Source organism: Podarcis tiliguerta, assembly GCF_965153285.1.
Source record: "Podarcis tiliguerta genome assembly, chromosome: 9".
Taxonomy (NCBI): domain Eukaryota; kingdom Metazoa; phylum Chordata; class Lepidosauria; order Squamata; family Lacertidae; genus Podarcis; species Podarcis tiliguerta.
Window position 1 is genome coordinate 30,822,086 of NC_139542.1, and position 17,975 is coordinate 30,840,060.

The 17,975-nt window shown below is 41.0% G+C and overlaps 1 protein-coding gene across 4 annotated transcripts; it reads left to right on the forward strand.

Moving 5' to 3' along the window:
* Positions 1–17: 17 nt before the first annotated feature.
* On the forward strand, positions 18–17,848 carry LOC310685367 (UPF0462 protein C4orf33). Of its 4 annotated transcripts, none has more exons than XM_083457627.1 (8): positions 18–142; positions 2,529–2,679; positions 5,310–5,490; positions 9,792–9,852; positions 11,577–11,628; positions 11,729–11,928; positions 13,743–13,861; positions 14,892–17,848. In XM_083457627.1, the coding sequence occupies exons 2-7, from the start codon at positions 2,656–2,658 to the stop codon at positions 13,843–13,845; spliced, it is 621 nt and encodes a 206-aa protein (XP_083313753.1). In that variant the 5' UTR covers positions 18–142; positions 2,529–2,655; the 3' UTR covers positions 13,846–13,861; positions 14,892–17,848. The 4 variants fall into 4 exon arrangements, with proteins under 4 accessions (XP_083313753.1, XP_083313750.1, XP_083313752.1 ...); XM_083457624.1 differs by having other exon boundaries at positions 14,944–17,848; XM_083457626.1 differs by having other exon boundaries at positions 52–142; positions 2,533–2,679; positions 14,944–17,848.
* Positions 17,849–17,975: the final 127 nt, after the last annotated feature.

Sequence of the window (17,975 nt, forward strand, 5' to 3'; positions counted from 1 at the left end):
CCTGACTCAGGCCGCCAATCGGAATCTAGGCGAAGGAGATGACTTTTCCCATTGGTTTAAAAGGGGAAAAGAAAAAAAGCATCACGTGCCCGCCTCTTCCTTCAGGCTGTGCGAGGAAGCGGCTGAGGAACAAAACTGAGCAGTGAGTGGGCAACCGCTGTGTGTTTGTATGCGGAAGTAAGTATCTCCATCTCCCAGGGACCAATTACTTCCGAGTAGACCTGTTAGTCTGCAGTCCTAGCTGGGAGGGAGCCCCATTAAATCCAACGGGGCCTCCTCCTGAGCAAAGTTGGCTGGCAGCCGCCCAATGCCCGGTCGCAGGGCTGGATTTCCTTCCCTCTCTTCCCGGTTTTGAAGCAACTTGCTTCCCTAACGCTCCTCGGTGTTTTCGAAAGGGTGGCGCGGGGAGCTGAAATGGTGGCAGCTGAAAGTTTTTCGTCTCGCGCGGCTTCCAGAGGCAGAGGGTCCTCCCCGGCGGAAAACGTTGGCAACCGAACGGGGGTGGGGAGAGGGGAGAAGGACCTGGTTTAAATCGAAAAGGGCTGCCCGCATCGACTGCCCAGAACAGTCATTGCAATAGATTTCTATTCTGCAGAGAGGAGATAAGAGATGCTCGGGATGTGTCTCACTGTCTTCTTTCATCAGTACAGTACGTCGGCATCCTGCGGAAAGAGTGATTCTTGCACTTACACACACAGTATTGTGTTAGTGTATATTCCAAAGTGTTAATGCAGATCTAATTTTTCCCCCACCCACACATAATCACTCTCTATTGAACTCTTATCGCAGTGTGACCTACCCACAGTCCTGGATGGTGATTAATGGGATGTGTTAACACTTTGTGTTGCCCCTTCTCCACTGCTAGTAGTTCCCAAGTTCCTCCCCAAGTTCTGGAAACCTGATGTGCTTTGTGGGCATGCAAACGCTACAGCAGCATAGAATTGTAAAATTGTAGGGTTGGACAAGATCCCATGGGTCATCTAGTCCAACCCCCTGCAATGCAGGAATCTTTTACCCAACATGAGGCTTGAACCCTGAGTTTGAGACTCTCATGCTCTACTGACTGAGCTATCCCTCAATTGGGATACAACTTGTATTCCCTCCTAGCCCACAAATCCAACAACATGGGTCGATGTAAAGCGGGACTAATTTTCTTTGTGCCCAGCAGTCTAATCTCAAAATTATTTCCCTCCAGCCATGTAATAATATTGCCCAAGCATTCCTCCTGAGCTCTTCAAACTTAGTTCTAATCATAATTAGCATATATAGCCCCCCTTGCCCCAACAAACAGACATTGACAGGATATTGGAACCAACTCACATCCTTTTTGGAAAAACTGGAGACCACATTCCCTACCATTGACCCGCCAATTGCAGGCAATTTTAATGATGGAGCTATCGTTCAGTCAATTTGTAATTAGCTCACATTTTCCCAGTCTCATTCAAAGTTTCTTTTAACCACAGGCAATTAGTTAAGGAGGGAAAGAGTTAAATAGAGCAATATTTCTGCAGGTATGGACAGGAAGATGTATAATTTAGACAAGGTGGGGGAACTGGTTCCTGGATAAATTGGATGACGTAGGAATTGCACCTCCTTTCTTGATAACTCAACTTGCCACTCAGCTTAACTCCTTTAAACTCTTTTCTCATACAGTATTGAGAAAAAGTTTTGACTTTTATATTAGTCACACATTTGAGTGTCTAAACTATTGTCTTTTGATTGCTTTGTGGGTGGAGTGATGCTGAAGTATGAACTGCACATTATTTACAATGCCTAGTTTTGGTGTATTGTGTGTTAAAGTATACTTAAAACTGCTCAGGGTGATGATACCTGGAAGGCTACAGGCAGCACAAGGATAAGCTGATGGACCACAGAATGCCAATCAACTGCTATGTTGTGTACCAGTTGGAGGCAGCCATGTAGAAGGAAATATTACAGCATTTGGGGCTTTTTAGTTCAAAGAAAATAGTAGGTTCCGTAACAGAAGTGTATAAAATTATACACTAGAGAAAGCAGAGAGAGGAAAGTTTTTCTCTCTTTCACAACACTGGCACTTAGGGACATCCATCGAAGCTGAACATAGGAATTTTCAGGACAGACAAAACTATGAAACTATGACATGGTTTCCATGAGAGGCAGTGATGGCCACCAACTTGGAAGACTTTTAAAGAAGATTCAACAAATTCTTAGAGCACAAGGCTATCAGTGGCTACTTTCCCTGATGGATGTGTTGTTCTTCCATTGTTGAAGGCAGTATGCTTCTGAATACATGTTGCTGGAAACAACAGAAGAGGAACATGCTATTGCCCTCACGACCTGCTTGCAAAGTTACTTCCCCAAAGCATCTGACTGGCCAGAATGCTGGAATAAATTGGCCACTGGTCTGATTCAGCTCACTCTTAAGTTCTTAGAAGATATTGCATGAGTAGATTTCCAAGACTAATTGCAAGGAAATTTTATTTTTATCATAAGTTTGCAGAGGATATATAGTTGTATTTCAGCTTTAACATGTTCTACTTTATCCGTAGGCAGGCCATTTGTTCAGCACCAATACTGCTGTGGAAATATAACTTTATTTGGAGGATGACAGTGGATTTGCATATTTATACAAGTTAAAGTTGAGATCACTGTGGACACCCTGTGGTGAAAATAGGCATGAACAGTCAGGTACTGAAAAAGGTATGGTGTTGCAGCAAGTCATTTAATTCTGCGTATGTAATAACTCTATACCAAGATCTTAATGGAACTTCCAGTAACACAGGCAATTGGTTGACTTGCATCTCTCTGTTGCAATAATGTTGTGTCGCTTGCAATAATGGGTAGGAGTTGAGAGATTATAGAATGCTATTAAAGTTACTAGCAGCTGTGCCCCTGTCTGCTCCATTCACCCCCCCCCACTATTTCCCCCACATTAACCCCCTAGAGCAGTGGTTCCCAACCTATTTTTGGCTATGCCCTACCTAAGCATCTCTAAAATCCTGATGCCGGCCCCCGCCCCGTGATATATAATTATTAAAAAAGTGAACTCCTGTTCACGTGGAGGAAGCCTAAAAGGCCATTCAGGGTTAATAACTCCTTCTCGATCGCCCCCCATAAAAATCAAATTGCCCCCTTGTGGGGCATGTGCCCCACATTGGGAACCATGGCCCTAGAACTTCCCCTTCCCACTGCTACTAAGCTCACTATTCACTTTCCCAACCCTATTCTGGAAGCTACTTCTCTCTTCTACTCTATTGTGCAACCACACTTTGCATCCCTGTTTTCACCTTTGCTCCCATGTCCATGCCTTCTCATTTACTTTTGTCTACCCCCATTATAACCTCCTGCAAGCTCCTACCACACTACTAAGCACCCTTTTTGTCCTTTGCCCAGTTATGAAGCTACCAACCCGGCCTATTATCCAGACTGCTTTCATCTTCAACCCCATTCCCATGCCATCTACTCCATCTTATTTTGCAACCTGCTTTGCACCTTCGTTCTCTTTTTTCCATACCCCTTGTCCATAGTTTTCTCAACTCTCCTTGCACACAGACAAGGGCATAGGAAGGGGTGTGTGGTGGGGGCAGTGCACCCTGGGTGTCAACAACCCCCCCAGGCGGATCGCACTGCCACGCCATGACCGGTGCCCCGCCAGGAGATTTGCATCACCGCGCTGTGATTGGCCCCCCACAGAGGATTGCGATTGGTCCCCCCCCCCTGGATTGTGCTGCCTCACCAATCGCCCCGTGGGCAGATCACCCCACCCTGCTTTTCCAGGTGCCGGAGCGGCTAGCTGCACAGATCACCCTTATTTCCACACCTTACCCTCTCTCCTATTGTGCATCTCCCTTTCCATACACACACCATTATCTCCCTCCCCTCCCCTTTCCTACCTCCTTGTTTTTTCAACCCCTTGCAGAAAGACCACATCCCATTTCCATGCCTCCTCCTTTCTTCTATTCTACAGTCCCTTTTGTACACATAAGCCATGCTGATATATATTACTGTATCTTAAGAGCATGCCCATCAGTTTGTTCAGTTAGAGAGTATCAAGTTCAGTTGATGAATGTTGTACATATATGGGTGTCTGTTTGTTAAGAAAACATTTCTGCTAAATTACTACATTAAATCTGGAACTTCATGTTGAAAACAACACATGGTACCAGGAGTAAAATACATTGTGAGAAAGTACTATGGAATGTTTGAAGGTTCCTCATCCTTTGTCTCTCACGTGAGGCAGCTGAGAAGTTCAGAAAAACATTTCTGCCCATTTCAGTGTTTCCCCTTTTCACTCCCACAATGGCAGACGTTTCATAGAATCATAGAATCATAGAATCATAGAGTTGGAAGAGACCACAAGGGCCATCGAGTCCAACCCCCTGCCAAGCAGGAAACACCATCAGAGCACTCCTGACATATGGTTGTCAAGCCTCTGCTTAAAGACCTCCAAAGAAGGAGACTCCACCACACTCCTTGGCAGCAAATTCCACTGTCGAACAGCTCTTACTGTCAGGAAGTTCTTCCTAATGTTTAGGTGGAATCTTCTTTCTTGTAGTTTGGATCCATTGCTCCGTGTCCGCTTCTCTGGAGCAGCAGAAAACAACCTTTCTCCCTCCTCTCTGTGACATCCTTTTATATATTTGAACATGGCTATCATATCACCCCTTAACCTCCTCTTCTCCAGGCTAAACATGCCCAGCTCCCTTAGCCGTTCCTCATAAGGCATCGTTTCCAGGCCTTTGACCATTTTGGTTGCCCTCCTCTGGACACGTTCCAGTTTGTCAGTGTCCTTCTTGAACTGTGGTGCCCAGAACTGGACACAGTACTCCAGGTGAGGTCTGACCAGAGCAGAATACAGTGGCACTATAACTTCCCTTGATCTAGATGCTATACTCCTATTGATGCAGCCCAGAATTGCATTGGCTTTTTTGAGTAGAGCGTGGTGGAAGGACATACAGTGGTACCTCTGGTTGTGAACAGGATCCGTTCCGGAGGCCCGTTCACAACCTGAAGCACCATATCTGTGCAAGTGCATGGTGCGATTTAGCGCTTCTGCGCATGCGCAAGCGGCGAAACCTGGAAGTAACTCTTTCCGGTACTTCCGGGTCACCACGGGACGCAACCTGAAAAGACGTAACCTGAAGCGTCCGTAACATGAGGTATGACTGTAGATGAAAGCAGTTTAAACAACAGCAGAGGGTTGAATGAAGCAGGGATATAGTGACACTGCAGGTTGGTTGGTTTTTTAACGAAACAAAAAAAAATATTAGTGGCAAACTTCTTAGTATTAAGCAAAAATAACCATTTTAAGTTTACAATATAATATTTAGATGGAGTTTAAAATTGAAGATACATGGAACAGCTTACCAGTGAGTCATGATCCAGTAACAATCAAGTTGACAGGTGAAGATGCTGGAATGGTGATAGAAGTGTGTGCTCCATTTTTAAACGATCCTCCAGCTCCTCCTGGTGAACCTGGAAAACCATTCAATGGACTGTGGGACTATGAGGGTAAGTGAATCAATCTTTTTGCAAGGTTCTCTCATGTATATTCTGGCAGTATGTCTTGAATACAGGCTGGCATTCCTGTCAAGAGAAATGCTGAACTTTGTTTAAAGAAATGCAACAACAGGTTATGTGGAGTGCTCTTGTTCAAGCTTGCAGACAGACAACTCTGCCATTTTTCAGAGTATTCTATTCCACCTCACCTTTCCATTTTCCACCCCCAACAGATTCATCATTTTCTGCCCACTGAATATGCTCAACACTAATTATGCTGTGAGGGGTGTAGGTCTAGGTCCCCTATTCCCCTCCCACCACCCCTCCTTTTCCCATCCTCTACTTCTGTAAAGCTTTGGGTTACCCTGAGCCTACTCATGTGGCTAGATGGTGCTGTTTTGGTTATATAAAGATCTACATTGAGAGAATGATATTTCCATTAGTATTATGCAGAATCCTGTGACTATCAGAGAAGCTGATTCAAAACAGAGAAATGCATGAAGCCTAGTTAGGAGTTCCAAGTGCCCTAAACATTGTTTTCTTTCCAGTATTGATTAATGTCTAATTTCTATACTGCTTAATATATTAAATATATATTCTTAGATTTTAGGGTACAAAAAACTGAAGCAACAGCAAACAACTTAAACATAATATTAAAAAAATACACAGTTACATATAAGTGCTGCATTAATACGAAGGGCTGTTTTTGTGTATATAAATAAATAAAGTAAAATAAAATATATTCCTTTTCCTTCGGTCACACCCTATCATCCTCTGGGTTTCTCACCCGGAGTCCAGCAAACTCTGAGCTCACCCACAAAGGTTTCACAACAAAAAGATACTTGAAACAGCAAACATCAGCCTAGTCTCTCACTCTAGACTTGCTCTTTATGCGTAGACCCAAGGCACTGCCTCAGACCGCCCACAGCTGTGTCCCATTCAGCTGCACTTTCCACAATCAGTTCCAGGTGCAGCAGCTTTCCCAGGAGTCCAAAGGATGAGGAGAGGCTCCCCTTCCACCCACAGCTGTTTCTTTCACTCTCTGTCCTCTTCTAGCTGGGATATAATGTAATATAGTGGGGCAGAAGGGTCATTTAATTTTTAATGGGAAGGCTACTTATTGCAAATTATTAGGGGTTGTGCAACCCGAATAAATATTATAACTGTGTTGTAAACATCAATTACCATTTATATATCGAGTAATCTATTTTAGGTTATCTCAAAAGGTAGGCAATTTTCATGAAATCTGTGTTCTTTTTTTGAGCATGCTCTCTGCAATTCTGCCTCCTAGGTAGAGAAATATATTACTATGCTTGTCTTGGAATTTTATGGTAAACAATCATCTAATTATCCAGATCTGAATCAAAACTAATGTTATTAATGCCAGGTTCTCTGTAGAAATTGTCACACAGCTTGTGAAAACCTAAAGAAATACAATGCTATGAAACCTACAGGGGCATTATTATTATTATTATTATTGCCAATTTATATGGTGCAAACAGTACAAAAGGACAGGCCCCTGCCTCAAAGGGGGAAGTGGTTTTGCAAATTGTTATGGGGATATGCTACAACATATGCTCATTTGCAAGTGTGTAAATGCTAGCAATAGGCTATTTATAGCACAAGCTGCTTATTCCATATACAGAGTGTTACAGTAGACAAAATGGTAGTACAGTGGTACCTTGGGTTAAAAACACTTCTGGTTACAGACACTTCAGGTTACAGGCTCCGCTAACCCAGAAATAGTACCTCAGGTTAAGAACTTTGCTTCAGGGTGAGAACAGAAATCGAGCAGCGGCGGCAGTGGGAGGCCCCATTAGCTAAAGTGGTGCTTCAGGTTAAGAACAGACCTCCAGAACGAATTAAGTTCTTAACCCGAGGTACCACTGTAATCCGTTACTATACATGACAGTGATTAAGGACTGCCTCTGAATGATCTTCCCATATGGTATTCACAAATACTATCGTCAAGTACAAAATGAATGAAAATCCATATATTTGTCCCATCAATAAAGTTTGGTAACTGTATATTGGTTAGGGCTGCCATATGTCCAGATTTTCCTGGACATTACTGGGATTTCAAAGGCGGAATTGATACCTGGGGCAGAGGGATTTCCAAAAGGTGGTGCTTTGTCCTGGATCTTAGTCGATCGAAAAATCAGTTTTTGTAGAAAAAAAATCTCAACAACTTTCGGGGTTGATTTTTACTTTTTGAAACATGGCAACCCTATTCTTGGTGCATTAGCTTCAAGGTTTTTAAAAGATCCACATGGTAGGCTTAACTTTCCCGTGTGATAAAGACTCTTATGTACATCTTTTAGAGAGGAATATGGAGGTGTAGCTTTAGAATCTCTCATCTTTTGTGCTGAATAAATTAATTTTCACTAAATGAGTAGTCCAAAGAATTTTTATCTTATAATACAAATTCCAACCCTTCAGTACAATTGCCACTTAAACTCACTGGTTTTCTTACTGGCAACTGTTTCTTTAAGGGATCTGATGATAAATCAACTGCTTCAAACTAATACCATAATACAGATTTTCAAATAGCCACCCACTTTGTAGTCTGTTTAAAGTAAGAGTGATGTTCACTGTAAGACATGCTCAGTGTAGACCCATTAATTGCAGTGTATCTACTCTGAATGCGATTTAACTTGGGTGACATCCAAAGTACTGAATATCCTCAGTCATAAAAACCTTATAAAACTTGGTTCTCTCATTTTATAGGCCACATACTGACGCAGGGATATCTGGATAAGACGACTAAAAACTACCTCCACTGTTGAGCTCAGATTCTGCTTTCAATTTTACATAGGCATCTATGGGAACAGGATAGTGGGCTAGTTGGGCCATTGGCCTGATCCAGTAGGCTCTTTTTATGTTCTTAAAACATTTTGGATGGACCAACAAATTTTGTGGTCTTGTTTGACATAGCCACTATGTTTCTCCAAGTCTAAGTAGCATAATCTCTCCCCATCTCAGCTGGGCTTTCACTGTAACTTCCCTGATTTCCATCACTATGGAGATGGCTACTAGATAGTTGGAGTTTCAGGGTTACCAACACTACTTTGATTCTATTTTTCTTAAACAGGATGATATATCAGTGTGAAGTCATCTGGCAAGTTTCCTTGGCTATGTGATCTTCACATTTTAAACTTTTTTCTTACGCCATCAAGCTTATGTTGTTTTATCTTGCATTCAAGCTTCTAAATTTTATTATTGCAGCATTGTTGCCAAAATAACATTCACAGCATAATGCATTCAAATTGGCAGTGCAATAAATGTGTATAGTGTTTAAAATATTCACTAATTGGCTATGTTCACATAGCATTCTAGAGGAGAATCTAGAGTAATAGTTGAGTATGCTGCTACCTGCTAGAATAACGCCAATTTTGTATTTAAAAAAACTTTAATGTGCTGCATGAGCATCAGTTGGAACAATTTTCCGCATTCTTTTTCTTTTCTGCTCTTGAAGGTATGAAAAATTCATAATTTATACTTCCCTAGGTGGAGGAGAAATCTTTTTCTTGGAGCCATTTGTATTTTATTCTTATTTCTTGCAGCTGTTTCCGTTGATCAGTACTGCATTGGAAAGTAGCAGCAGGATTCCTGAGTAGCTTTTTCATACATATGAATGAAATTCTTTCCCTGCTCTCTCAATTGTTTCACATTCATTCCATTGCTTTAGGAGTATATTGCATCAGTTTCTTGCACTTAAGGCTTTTCCTTGGGGCCAGTGCAATGAGTGATTGCTCAGTTCTGTTCAATTTTACCTACACAGGCATCCCGTAAAAGTCCCTAAGCATCACTTACCTGATTGACAGCTAATATCAAGTAGAAAAACTGTTATTTTCCACAGCTGTTTCCATCCTTATCAAGATGGAAGAATCAATCTTTTGTTTCTTCCCCCTATGTACATACACATACAGAATTTATAAAACACTTTTTTGTAGTAGTTTTAAAAGCAATACTATTCTAGATTATGGTAATTATAAGCTATTTGAAAAGTGTTTTCAAAGCACATTATGAAAAAGATATGCAGTTAGTGGGCTGCTGAAAAAATTAGAGCAGAAATGAGATTTTGCTGCATTCTCCTATGTGTATCCACTCAGAGGTAAGTCCCACTGAGTTCAATTGGGCTGTACTCACAGGTAAATGGATATAGGATTGTAGCCTAAGTCTGCAATCCTAAATGCAGTAGGGAATAAGTTATATTGAGCAAATGGGATTGAGTTCATGTAACTGTGTGTAGTTTTGCACTGTAAATATAAAAATGATTTAAAATGAAGCAGCAATGTTTTGTTGGTTTTCAGTTGTAGAAGCTTTCTTCTTGAATCACCAAACTGAGCAGTACTTAGAAGTGGAGTTTTGTCCGTAAGTAAACATTTCAAAATCCTTTAATTTCTTATGCAGTTATGTTGCTTGAATCCTTGATGTGTACGTTTGTATTTGGGAGATTGCTAGAATTACAAGAGTGCTTTCAGCTTTATGCTGGTGAAGAACAGGATTTGCCACTAGGGAATCCCATTCAGACCTTGTTCAGTATCAGAAGTGTCTTTCTGCTTGGAGTTGTTCTGTGGCTTTAGAAGGTAGCTGCTGATTCTACAATGCGGCCAGAAAAAAATATTATGGTTTCTCTCAGTCTGTATATTTTAGCAGTAAGCTAAGGAACAGAGCTGTAAAGTTAATGTATATTGATGTGCAGTGCAATATCATATACGTTGTAAGCCACCCAGAGTGGCTGGGGAAACCCAGCCAGATGGGCGGGATATTAATATTACTATTAATAAATTAATTACTAATATTAATATTATTATACAGTGAGATGGTAAGGTGGTGCATAGGGACAGAGTCCTTAAGAGCAAAAGCACCTGTATGTTTTCCTATGCAGTTGCCAATACTCTACATGTAAAGCTCTGTAGGAATCTTTAATTTGCAGCTGCAGTATTATAACATTAACCAATGAATGAATTTCTGTATTCTTACAGAATCGGAGTGAGAAGAATCCAAGATAGGATAAAGAGTTCAAGATAGGATAAAGTCAGTGTACGTTTTTATTGTTGAGTCTATTCAGGGAGGCAAGCTCTGAAAAATACATAAAATTGAGGATTTGAGTGGTGCTGTAGCTAGGGTGGGGGACCAGTGAAAATGATGGACAATTGTGAGCGAATTTAAAAGCAGCCCATAAATATGTGTGTATATGTGGCTGTGGGTTGGTAAAGATTTACTTCAGCAAATGTCTTTGTAGAGAAAGGTAAAGGTAAAGGACCCCTGAACAGTTAAGTCCAGTCAAAGACGACTATGAGGTGTATTGCTCACCTTGCTTCAGGCCAAGGGAGCCGGTGTTTGTCCACAAGCAGCTTTCCAGGTCATGTGGCCGGCATGACTAAACTGTTTCTGGCACAATGGAACACCATGACACTCCAGTGGCACCTATTTATCTATTTTCATCGGTGTCCTTTTGAACTGCTAGGTTGGCAAGAGCTGGGACAGAGCAACAGGAGCTCACCACTGTCATGCGGATTTGACCTGCCGACCTTCTGATCGCCAAGCTCAAGAAGCTCAGTTGTTTAGACCACAGCACCCCCCACCTCCCTAGGTTTGAATTTGCACCACTTGGTGAGCTCCTTGTTGCTCTGTCCCAGTTTCTGCCAGTCTCACAGTTCAAAAGTATACCAGTGCAAGTAGATAAATAGGTACCGCTGTGGTGGGAAGGTAAGCTTCCATCACAGTGTTCCATTGCGCCAGAAGCGGTTTAGTCATGCTGGCCACATGACTCGGAAAGCTATCTCTGGACAAACGCTGGATCCCTTGGCCTGAAAACGAGATGAGCACCACTTCCCATAGTCGCCTTTGAGTGGACTTAACCATTCAGGGGTCCTTTACCTTACCTTTACCTTATTTGTAATGTAGTCCAGAATAAAGCAAATATAGTTGTGCAATTTAATGCCTTCCTGTTGACTTACATAGCAAGTTGCTTAGGAGTTACTTGCATTGTATCGGGTTACACAATTTTCATCTGAGAACTATAAGCTGCCTCTGGTTTAGAGACATGCTAATGGATGTATTTCTGGTATGACTATATTATGTTTTTGTAGGCATGGGCAGTATCTGGTGTTGCTGCTTTCTGGGAGACGGAAAGTGTGCAAAGTAAGTGAACCATAGGACTCCACCACCACCTTCCTCAAACGCACAATTACTTCAACACTCACAGGACTGGGATAAATCTGCATATCTTCTTTTAACACAGCAAGAACTTCCTTTAATGTTTGAAGTGTCGAGAACGTGTGCCAAATGGAATGGAAAAGCTCATCTTCCTTGGAGTTATTTTCCACCAGCTACTGACAAATTTAATGCATTTGCAATTCATGGGTCACGAGTTGACAGAACATATGAAGCCCTCTACCCTGTACCTCAACATGACATCATGGCAAAACAGGAACCTGATTTGTAAGTACATCTGTGGTGCTTTTTTTTTCTTGCTTTTTTTTTGAGGGGGGTGTGTGAGTGGGAGACTGGTGTGAGTGGGAGAATATTTTATTGCCCTTCAAGTTAGGAGGGCAAGTTATATTAGGACCTAAACTGCAGAATCTAGACAAGAACTTAAATGCAGTGATGTTGCTTCTGCTGGTCAGGCTGGTCAAGGGTGCTTTTTATTTGGCTTGTAGCAATCTTACTATTGAAAATGTTAACACATTAAAGGAGTTCAAACAAAATAACCTTTAAAGATCATTCTCTCACACATACACTGCTTTGCTAAACTTATCTTTTGGGATATAATGTAATACCTGTATACTTTCACGAAGTTCATTGGGAAATGTGAATATATGAATCATGGTGTAAAATATTTTAACAATGCTTGCTCTTCTTTCCCCTGTGTTCTTTTGAATGGTTTCTTGGGTCTGGGGTAGCTTGCTGTACTCCATATTCAATTAGTAGTTGCTGAAAGGAAATATCTGGTAGTATGTGTGCATTACAGCATTTCAATCTGCAAAACGTGCACTTCTGATATGCTGATAGAAAAATGCTTTATGCCTGAACTGAACTGAGACTCTGTGAGAAGTCCACTTGAAACATAACCTTGCATACAGTGTCATGTGCTCTCTAGGTAGTTGCAGCACAAAACCTCCAATCCTATCTACCACCCATCTATTTATCTTGGTGGCTACTTTTTATTCTTTATTTGACAGAGTGTTATCTGCACACCATACTTTCATACTTTTCCTTGTATGAAAACGTAGAAGGCAACAAGGCACAGACTGTAATTATTTCAATCAGTTACACAATATGAATGCGACACACACACACACAAATATATAAACTACAGTGTAATTTCTTGGGATGGTGAAGAACAACACACTTACACTACCGTATTTTTCGCCCTATAGGACGCACCGGCCCATAGGACGCACCTAGTTTTCGGGGGGGGGGGGGGAATAAAGAAAAAAAAATTATTTCCCCCCCTCCCAGGCACGGGGCTGGAGCGGGGGAAGCCCGAGCTTCCCCAGCCCCCAGAACAGGCTGCTATCCGCAAGCCTTCCCCCCCCCCCCCCAGCCCCGACAAACTCTGGGAGTATTCACCACCTCCTGCAGAAGCCGTGCGCTCTTTAAAGGGGCTGCGGGGCTTCTATTGCCTCTTCTAGCTTGGGGATGGCTGCGCGCAAAGCCTCTCCAGGGCAGCGGGGTGCCTTCACCCCACTCTCTTGCAGAGGCTAGCAAGGCTGTTCCCAAGCCAGAACAGCGAGACGGAGGGCTCCATCTCGCTCTTCTAGCTTGGGGATGGCTAGAAGCCGTGCAACCCCTTTAAAGAGCGTGGGGCTTCTCCTGGCTTTTCTGGGAGGTGGGGGAATTCCCTCACCTCTCACAATAGCCTGCAGAAGCTGCGCAACCCCTTTAAAGAGCGCAGGGCTTATCCTGGCTTTTCTGGGAGGTGGGGGAATTCCCCCACCTCCCTGAAAAGACCGCAGGCTGCCATCCGCAAGCTCTGGGAGACCGCAGGAAATCGTGCTGGGCTCCCAAGGCTTGCGGATAGCTTCCTGAAGCCTGCATTCGCCCCATAGGACGCACACACATTTTCCCTTCATATTTGGAGGGGAAAAAGTGTGTCCTATAGGGCGAAAAATACGGTAGTTCTTTAATACGTAGTTACTGTACTGTAGTTTTGTAATACAATAACCTTTCTTCATACCAATTTAGCAGATGTGGAAAGGGGTAAGTGTAAATGTTTCCAACCCATCTGACTATTTTGCTCCTTTCTTTTGCAGCCATCGCCTAGAATATTTTAAAAGCCTGAACCTGAAACTGTTAATGGGAGAAGATTGGAAGCAACCAGAATCAGACTTGTGGGCATCATGTAAATGCAACTAAATAAAAAAGACAAAAGGTAGGCTACCAGATGGCTTAAAGTAAGTGGTTAGATACTGTTGACGACTGCCTACTTGTAGCACTTACAAGCATTCAGTGGATCAAATCGAAGAGTGTTGACTTCAGTTTGCTGAAGTCCACTGCCTTAGTTGCATTATATATCTGCATGTATGAAAATATCTGTCGCCAATGTCTGGGTTGGAGAAAGGCTTTTGTTTCCTCTCAACTGGGCCTTTCACTGTTGCTCATTTGGATCCTGATCATATACTTTTATTTAGTTATCAATAAGGAGCTGGGTAGGTTTAGCCTGTAAAAGAGGAGACTGAGAGGAGATACGATAGCCATCTTCAAATATCTTAAGGGTTGTCACATGGAAGAGAGACCATGCTTGTTTTCTCCTGCTCTGTAATAAAAATACAATTAGCAGTAAAATAAAACATATTTGAAACACTTCTAAAACATGTAGAAACTGTTAAAATAATCTAGAAACACTGAAACACGACAAAACATGTAACATATCACGTATCTAAATAGATCTGCTGAAACAGAAACATTTTCAGCAGACATCAATAATGTCAATAGTCAGGGAGTTTCAAAATACAGGCGCTAAAGACTCCTGATGAATGCAATATAGACATTGTGTGGCACTTACAGAAGTGTGAGTTTTGCAGATTGAAGTGATCAAGTTGGCACATATTGGGTAAGGGGATCCCTTAAGCAAACTGGTCCCCAGCCATTAAGGCATTATATACCAATATTATTATGAGTCCTGTGGATGATATTGGAGACTGTTTACTAACTATTAATGTTGGGCCAGAATTTGTTCTGGATACTGAGAGCCCAGGCCTTTGCAAATAGTAACAATGCACCCCAAAAGCCCTTGCACCTTATGTGTCTAGTCCAGCCTCAACCCTTCCCACAAGTTGTTGCAAAGGAGTAATTGACTGTGTCTTTACTTCCTCATTTAGTCATGTTATCAGCTTTGTGATCTTCAGCTGTCAGGCATCTAATCTTATTCAAATCCCCATATTGATCTACTTTCTTTACAGGTCACTTGAGTATTGCTCTTTTATTGGTTCTGTTTCTCACATTCCCTCACAGATTGTCTCTGTAGTAAAGTATTTCAGGTTCTGGGGGTCTTAAGTACCCAACCGCTTCAAAGATTACCTGACTGGAATGCAAAAGATGGAAGGATACCAAGAAAAGAAAAGAGATGAGATGAGAAGAATCCTTCTAATTCCAATCTGAATTCATTTTGTGCTCTCCTCCCTTCTTGTGAATTTCTTCCTAAGTCAATTATAGATGCTGTCTGATAGCTGACATTACTTCTGCAGTAAAGAAAATGGGAACTTTCCCCCCCTGAAGCCACACATGTGTATCCTAATGGATAAGAAGTTGCGATGTAATCAAGCTGTTTTCAAACAAAATCCATGATTGATGCTGCTTGCAAGAATGAATTGAGAAACTAAGCCAATCGCACTCTGCTATACCTGCTAGATCATAATTGGACTTTAAACATTTCACTTTCCCAACACAAGCATGTGCTTATTTTATTTACAGTGACCTCCATTGAGATAGCTGCAAAATTATTTTGTTGCTCTGTTTGCCACCTGCATTTTTTTCAATGCCCCTGTGATAAATGGACACTTTTTGAGGTGCTGACAACTTGCCTTCATGGAAAATCTGTGGAACTATCCACTTGGCATGAGCAGACAAACATTTTAATTCCACTAAAAATATGTTCTATTTAACCAGAAATGGGTATTGTCTCAATGTATTTAATCTTTAATTATTGATTAACGTGGGATAAAAGTAAATGGCGTACCTGTTCACTGCATATATCAAGCAGGTTTTCATTTCTCACACCAAACTGATTATGACTTAAGTATAAAGGAATAATGAATGGAACAATATTGATCCAGGTGCTTTTTATCATCTTTTCCCATTATATATAAAATTAAAATGAAAGTAGCTAGACGCTCCTTTTCGATGGAAGAAAATTATTGTTTTTTCATCCAAGGCAATGTAATATAATCTGAACTGCAAGTTATTACAGAAGACATTTGATTAAATACAGAAAAAACTCTGGGTGTGATATGTATGTATATGATGGCTAAAATGTTACGCCTACCTTGATCAACACAGATCTGTTCCTGTTTTATGTGTGTCTTTTGAAAGTATGTTCTGGGTGGTATTCAGCTAAGTTTTGCTCAGAAGAAATTGAAATTAATAGGACCTAACAAACATTTTCATTCATTTCACTGGGTGTATTCTGAGTAAAACGTAGCAGAATATTGTTTGATGTCTGGTTGATGAGCTGAATCAGGCTCCAGGAAAACAACTGCTACACAGGTAACACTCAAAGTAAAGTGTGTAGCAGTTGCACTATGGCATACAAACACAACCCCACTCCCCCATTGCTGTGGAAGGTACAGTTGCTAGCAGGCAAGTCATTGCATCTGTGCATGCTGCTAAACTAAGTGAAAGGCTATCATGCTATCAAAGAAGACAAGAGGCTATGGCAGTAATGACTCCACACTTATTAAAATACAAGGAGTGAACCTTGCTTTAACTATCCCAAATTGAGACAAGGCCACAAATAAATAGCACAACTACCACAGCATATCGGAGGACACTTCATGCTTGTATTACCCCTTGCAGGGGTATATCAACTCCAGGTAGAAAGAATAGGATTTTCCTAATGCATGAAAGGACAGGTGCTAAGATTGAGGTTACTAGTGATAACTCACAAATATGTATTGGAACTGGAGTTTCTGCAGTCTAAAATCTGTTAAAGGCAGCTATGCAAACAAGGCTGTCATAATAAGAGATCAAAATAAGATTTCAGAATGTGTTTGAAAGCATACGGTGCCTAACAGAATATTGCAGAATCAATAAATGATGTGATGCTAATAACATAAGCACACGGTAGTTAACAAGGAAGGATTATGCAGAAAGAGTATGGTGCAGTTGGGTATAAACAAAGGAACCATTTTATACGTCGGTTTGACATCTGCTGTAGACTGGTGTTTTGGGTTATATGCTTGATCTAAAAATGGTTTTGGGGAATTGCATGAAAATGTCAACCTACAAACCCATTTGCTATTTTTACTTATATAGTAGTTATCATGTTCTGTATCATTTTAAATATATTTTCCAAAGTTTCATAATCTGGCAATTTTTTCAAAATGGCATTTTATACGTGAGCAAGCAACCAGCAGCATGACATTCAAGGTGACTTGGAATTTCTCTTTTCCTAATCTTCGGTTAAAGACCTCTCCAAGAAAATAGACAATAGGTTAATGACCCTTCATTGCATTGAAAAGTTGACTTTCTCATTTAATAAAATGAGAAGAAACACAGGGGATGATGTCTATATGGGAAATGTGATTATTCTGAAAGAAAGCAGAAACAGTCACTGAAGTACTGCTGTCAGTTGGCAACTTTGTTATTGTTGAATTTGAGACACGGAGATTGAAAAGAAAAGTTGTGGACCAGGTAGTGATGTAAAGTCAGTTTTTCTCTCAGCTTCTTATTTTTCCAATCTTAAATTGCTCCAGGAGTTTGCAAATTCTAAAATCTTCATGAAATTCACCAGAATCTTACTGTGACTTTCTCCTAATAAACACAATGGGTTGAAAAGAAACAAATCATTAGGGTATTGACTGAGCCAAGTCAAAATTCCTTTGGGCATTGCAACTTCTCAAATGGATTTGGTGCACACCTGCAATTTGTGAATGCAAAGTAAAGTGTCATACACACAGTGTCTTTGTCTGAAAGCATTTATTTTTATGTGTTTGTCACTGAATTTTATGTGTTATGCTGGCCACAGGTCATATGCTGGAAAACTTTATCACAATTGCCAGTAACTGTGTATATTGCTTACTAATTGATTTTTCTATTCATAATTTTAGAGAATATAATTGTTTTAAGGTCCAGATAAATTCTTGTGGTTGTAAAACAGTTGTGTTAGTCACAACTTTTAAAATACAATAAAAAGAAATCATTTAAACAATCTGGCATATTTTTTTATTTTTGAAGGGAACATCAATCAAGTTAACACACAATTAGTTTAATAATACTGGCCAATATAGTCATACCTCGGGTTAAATGTACTTCAGGTTGAGCATTTT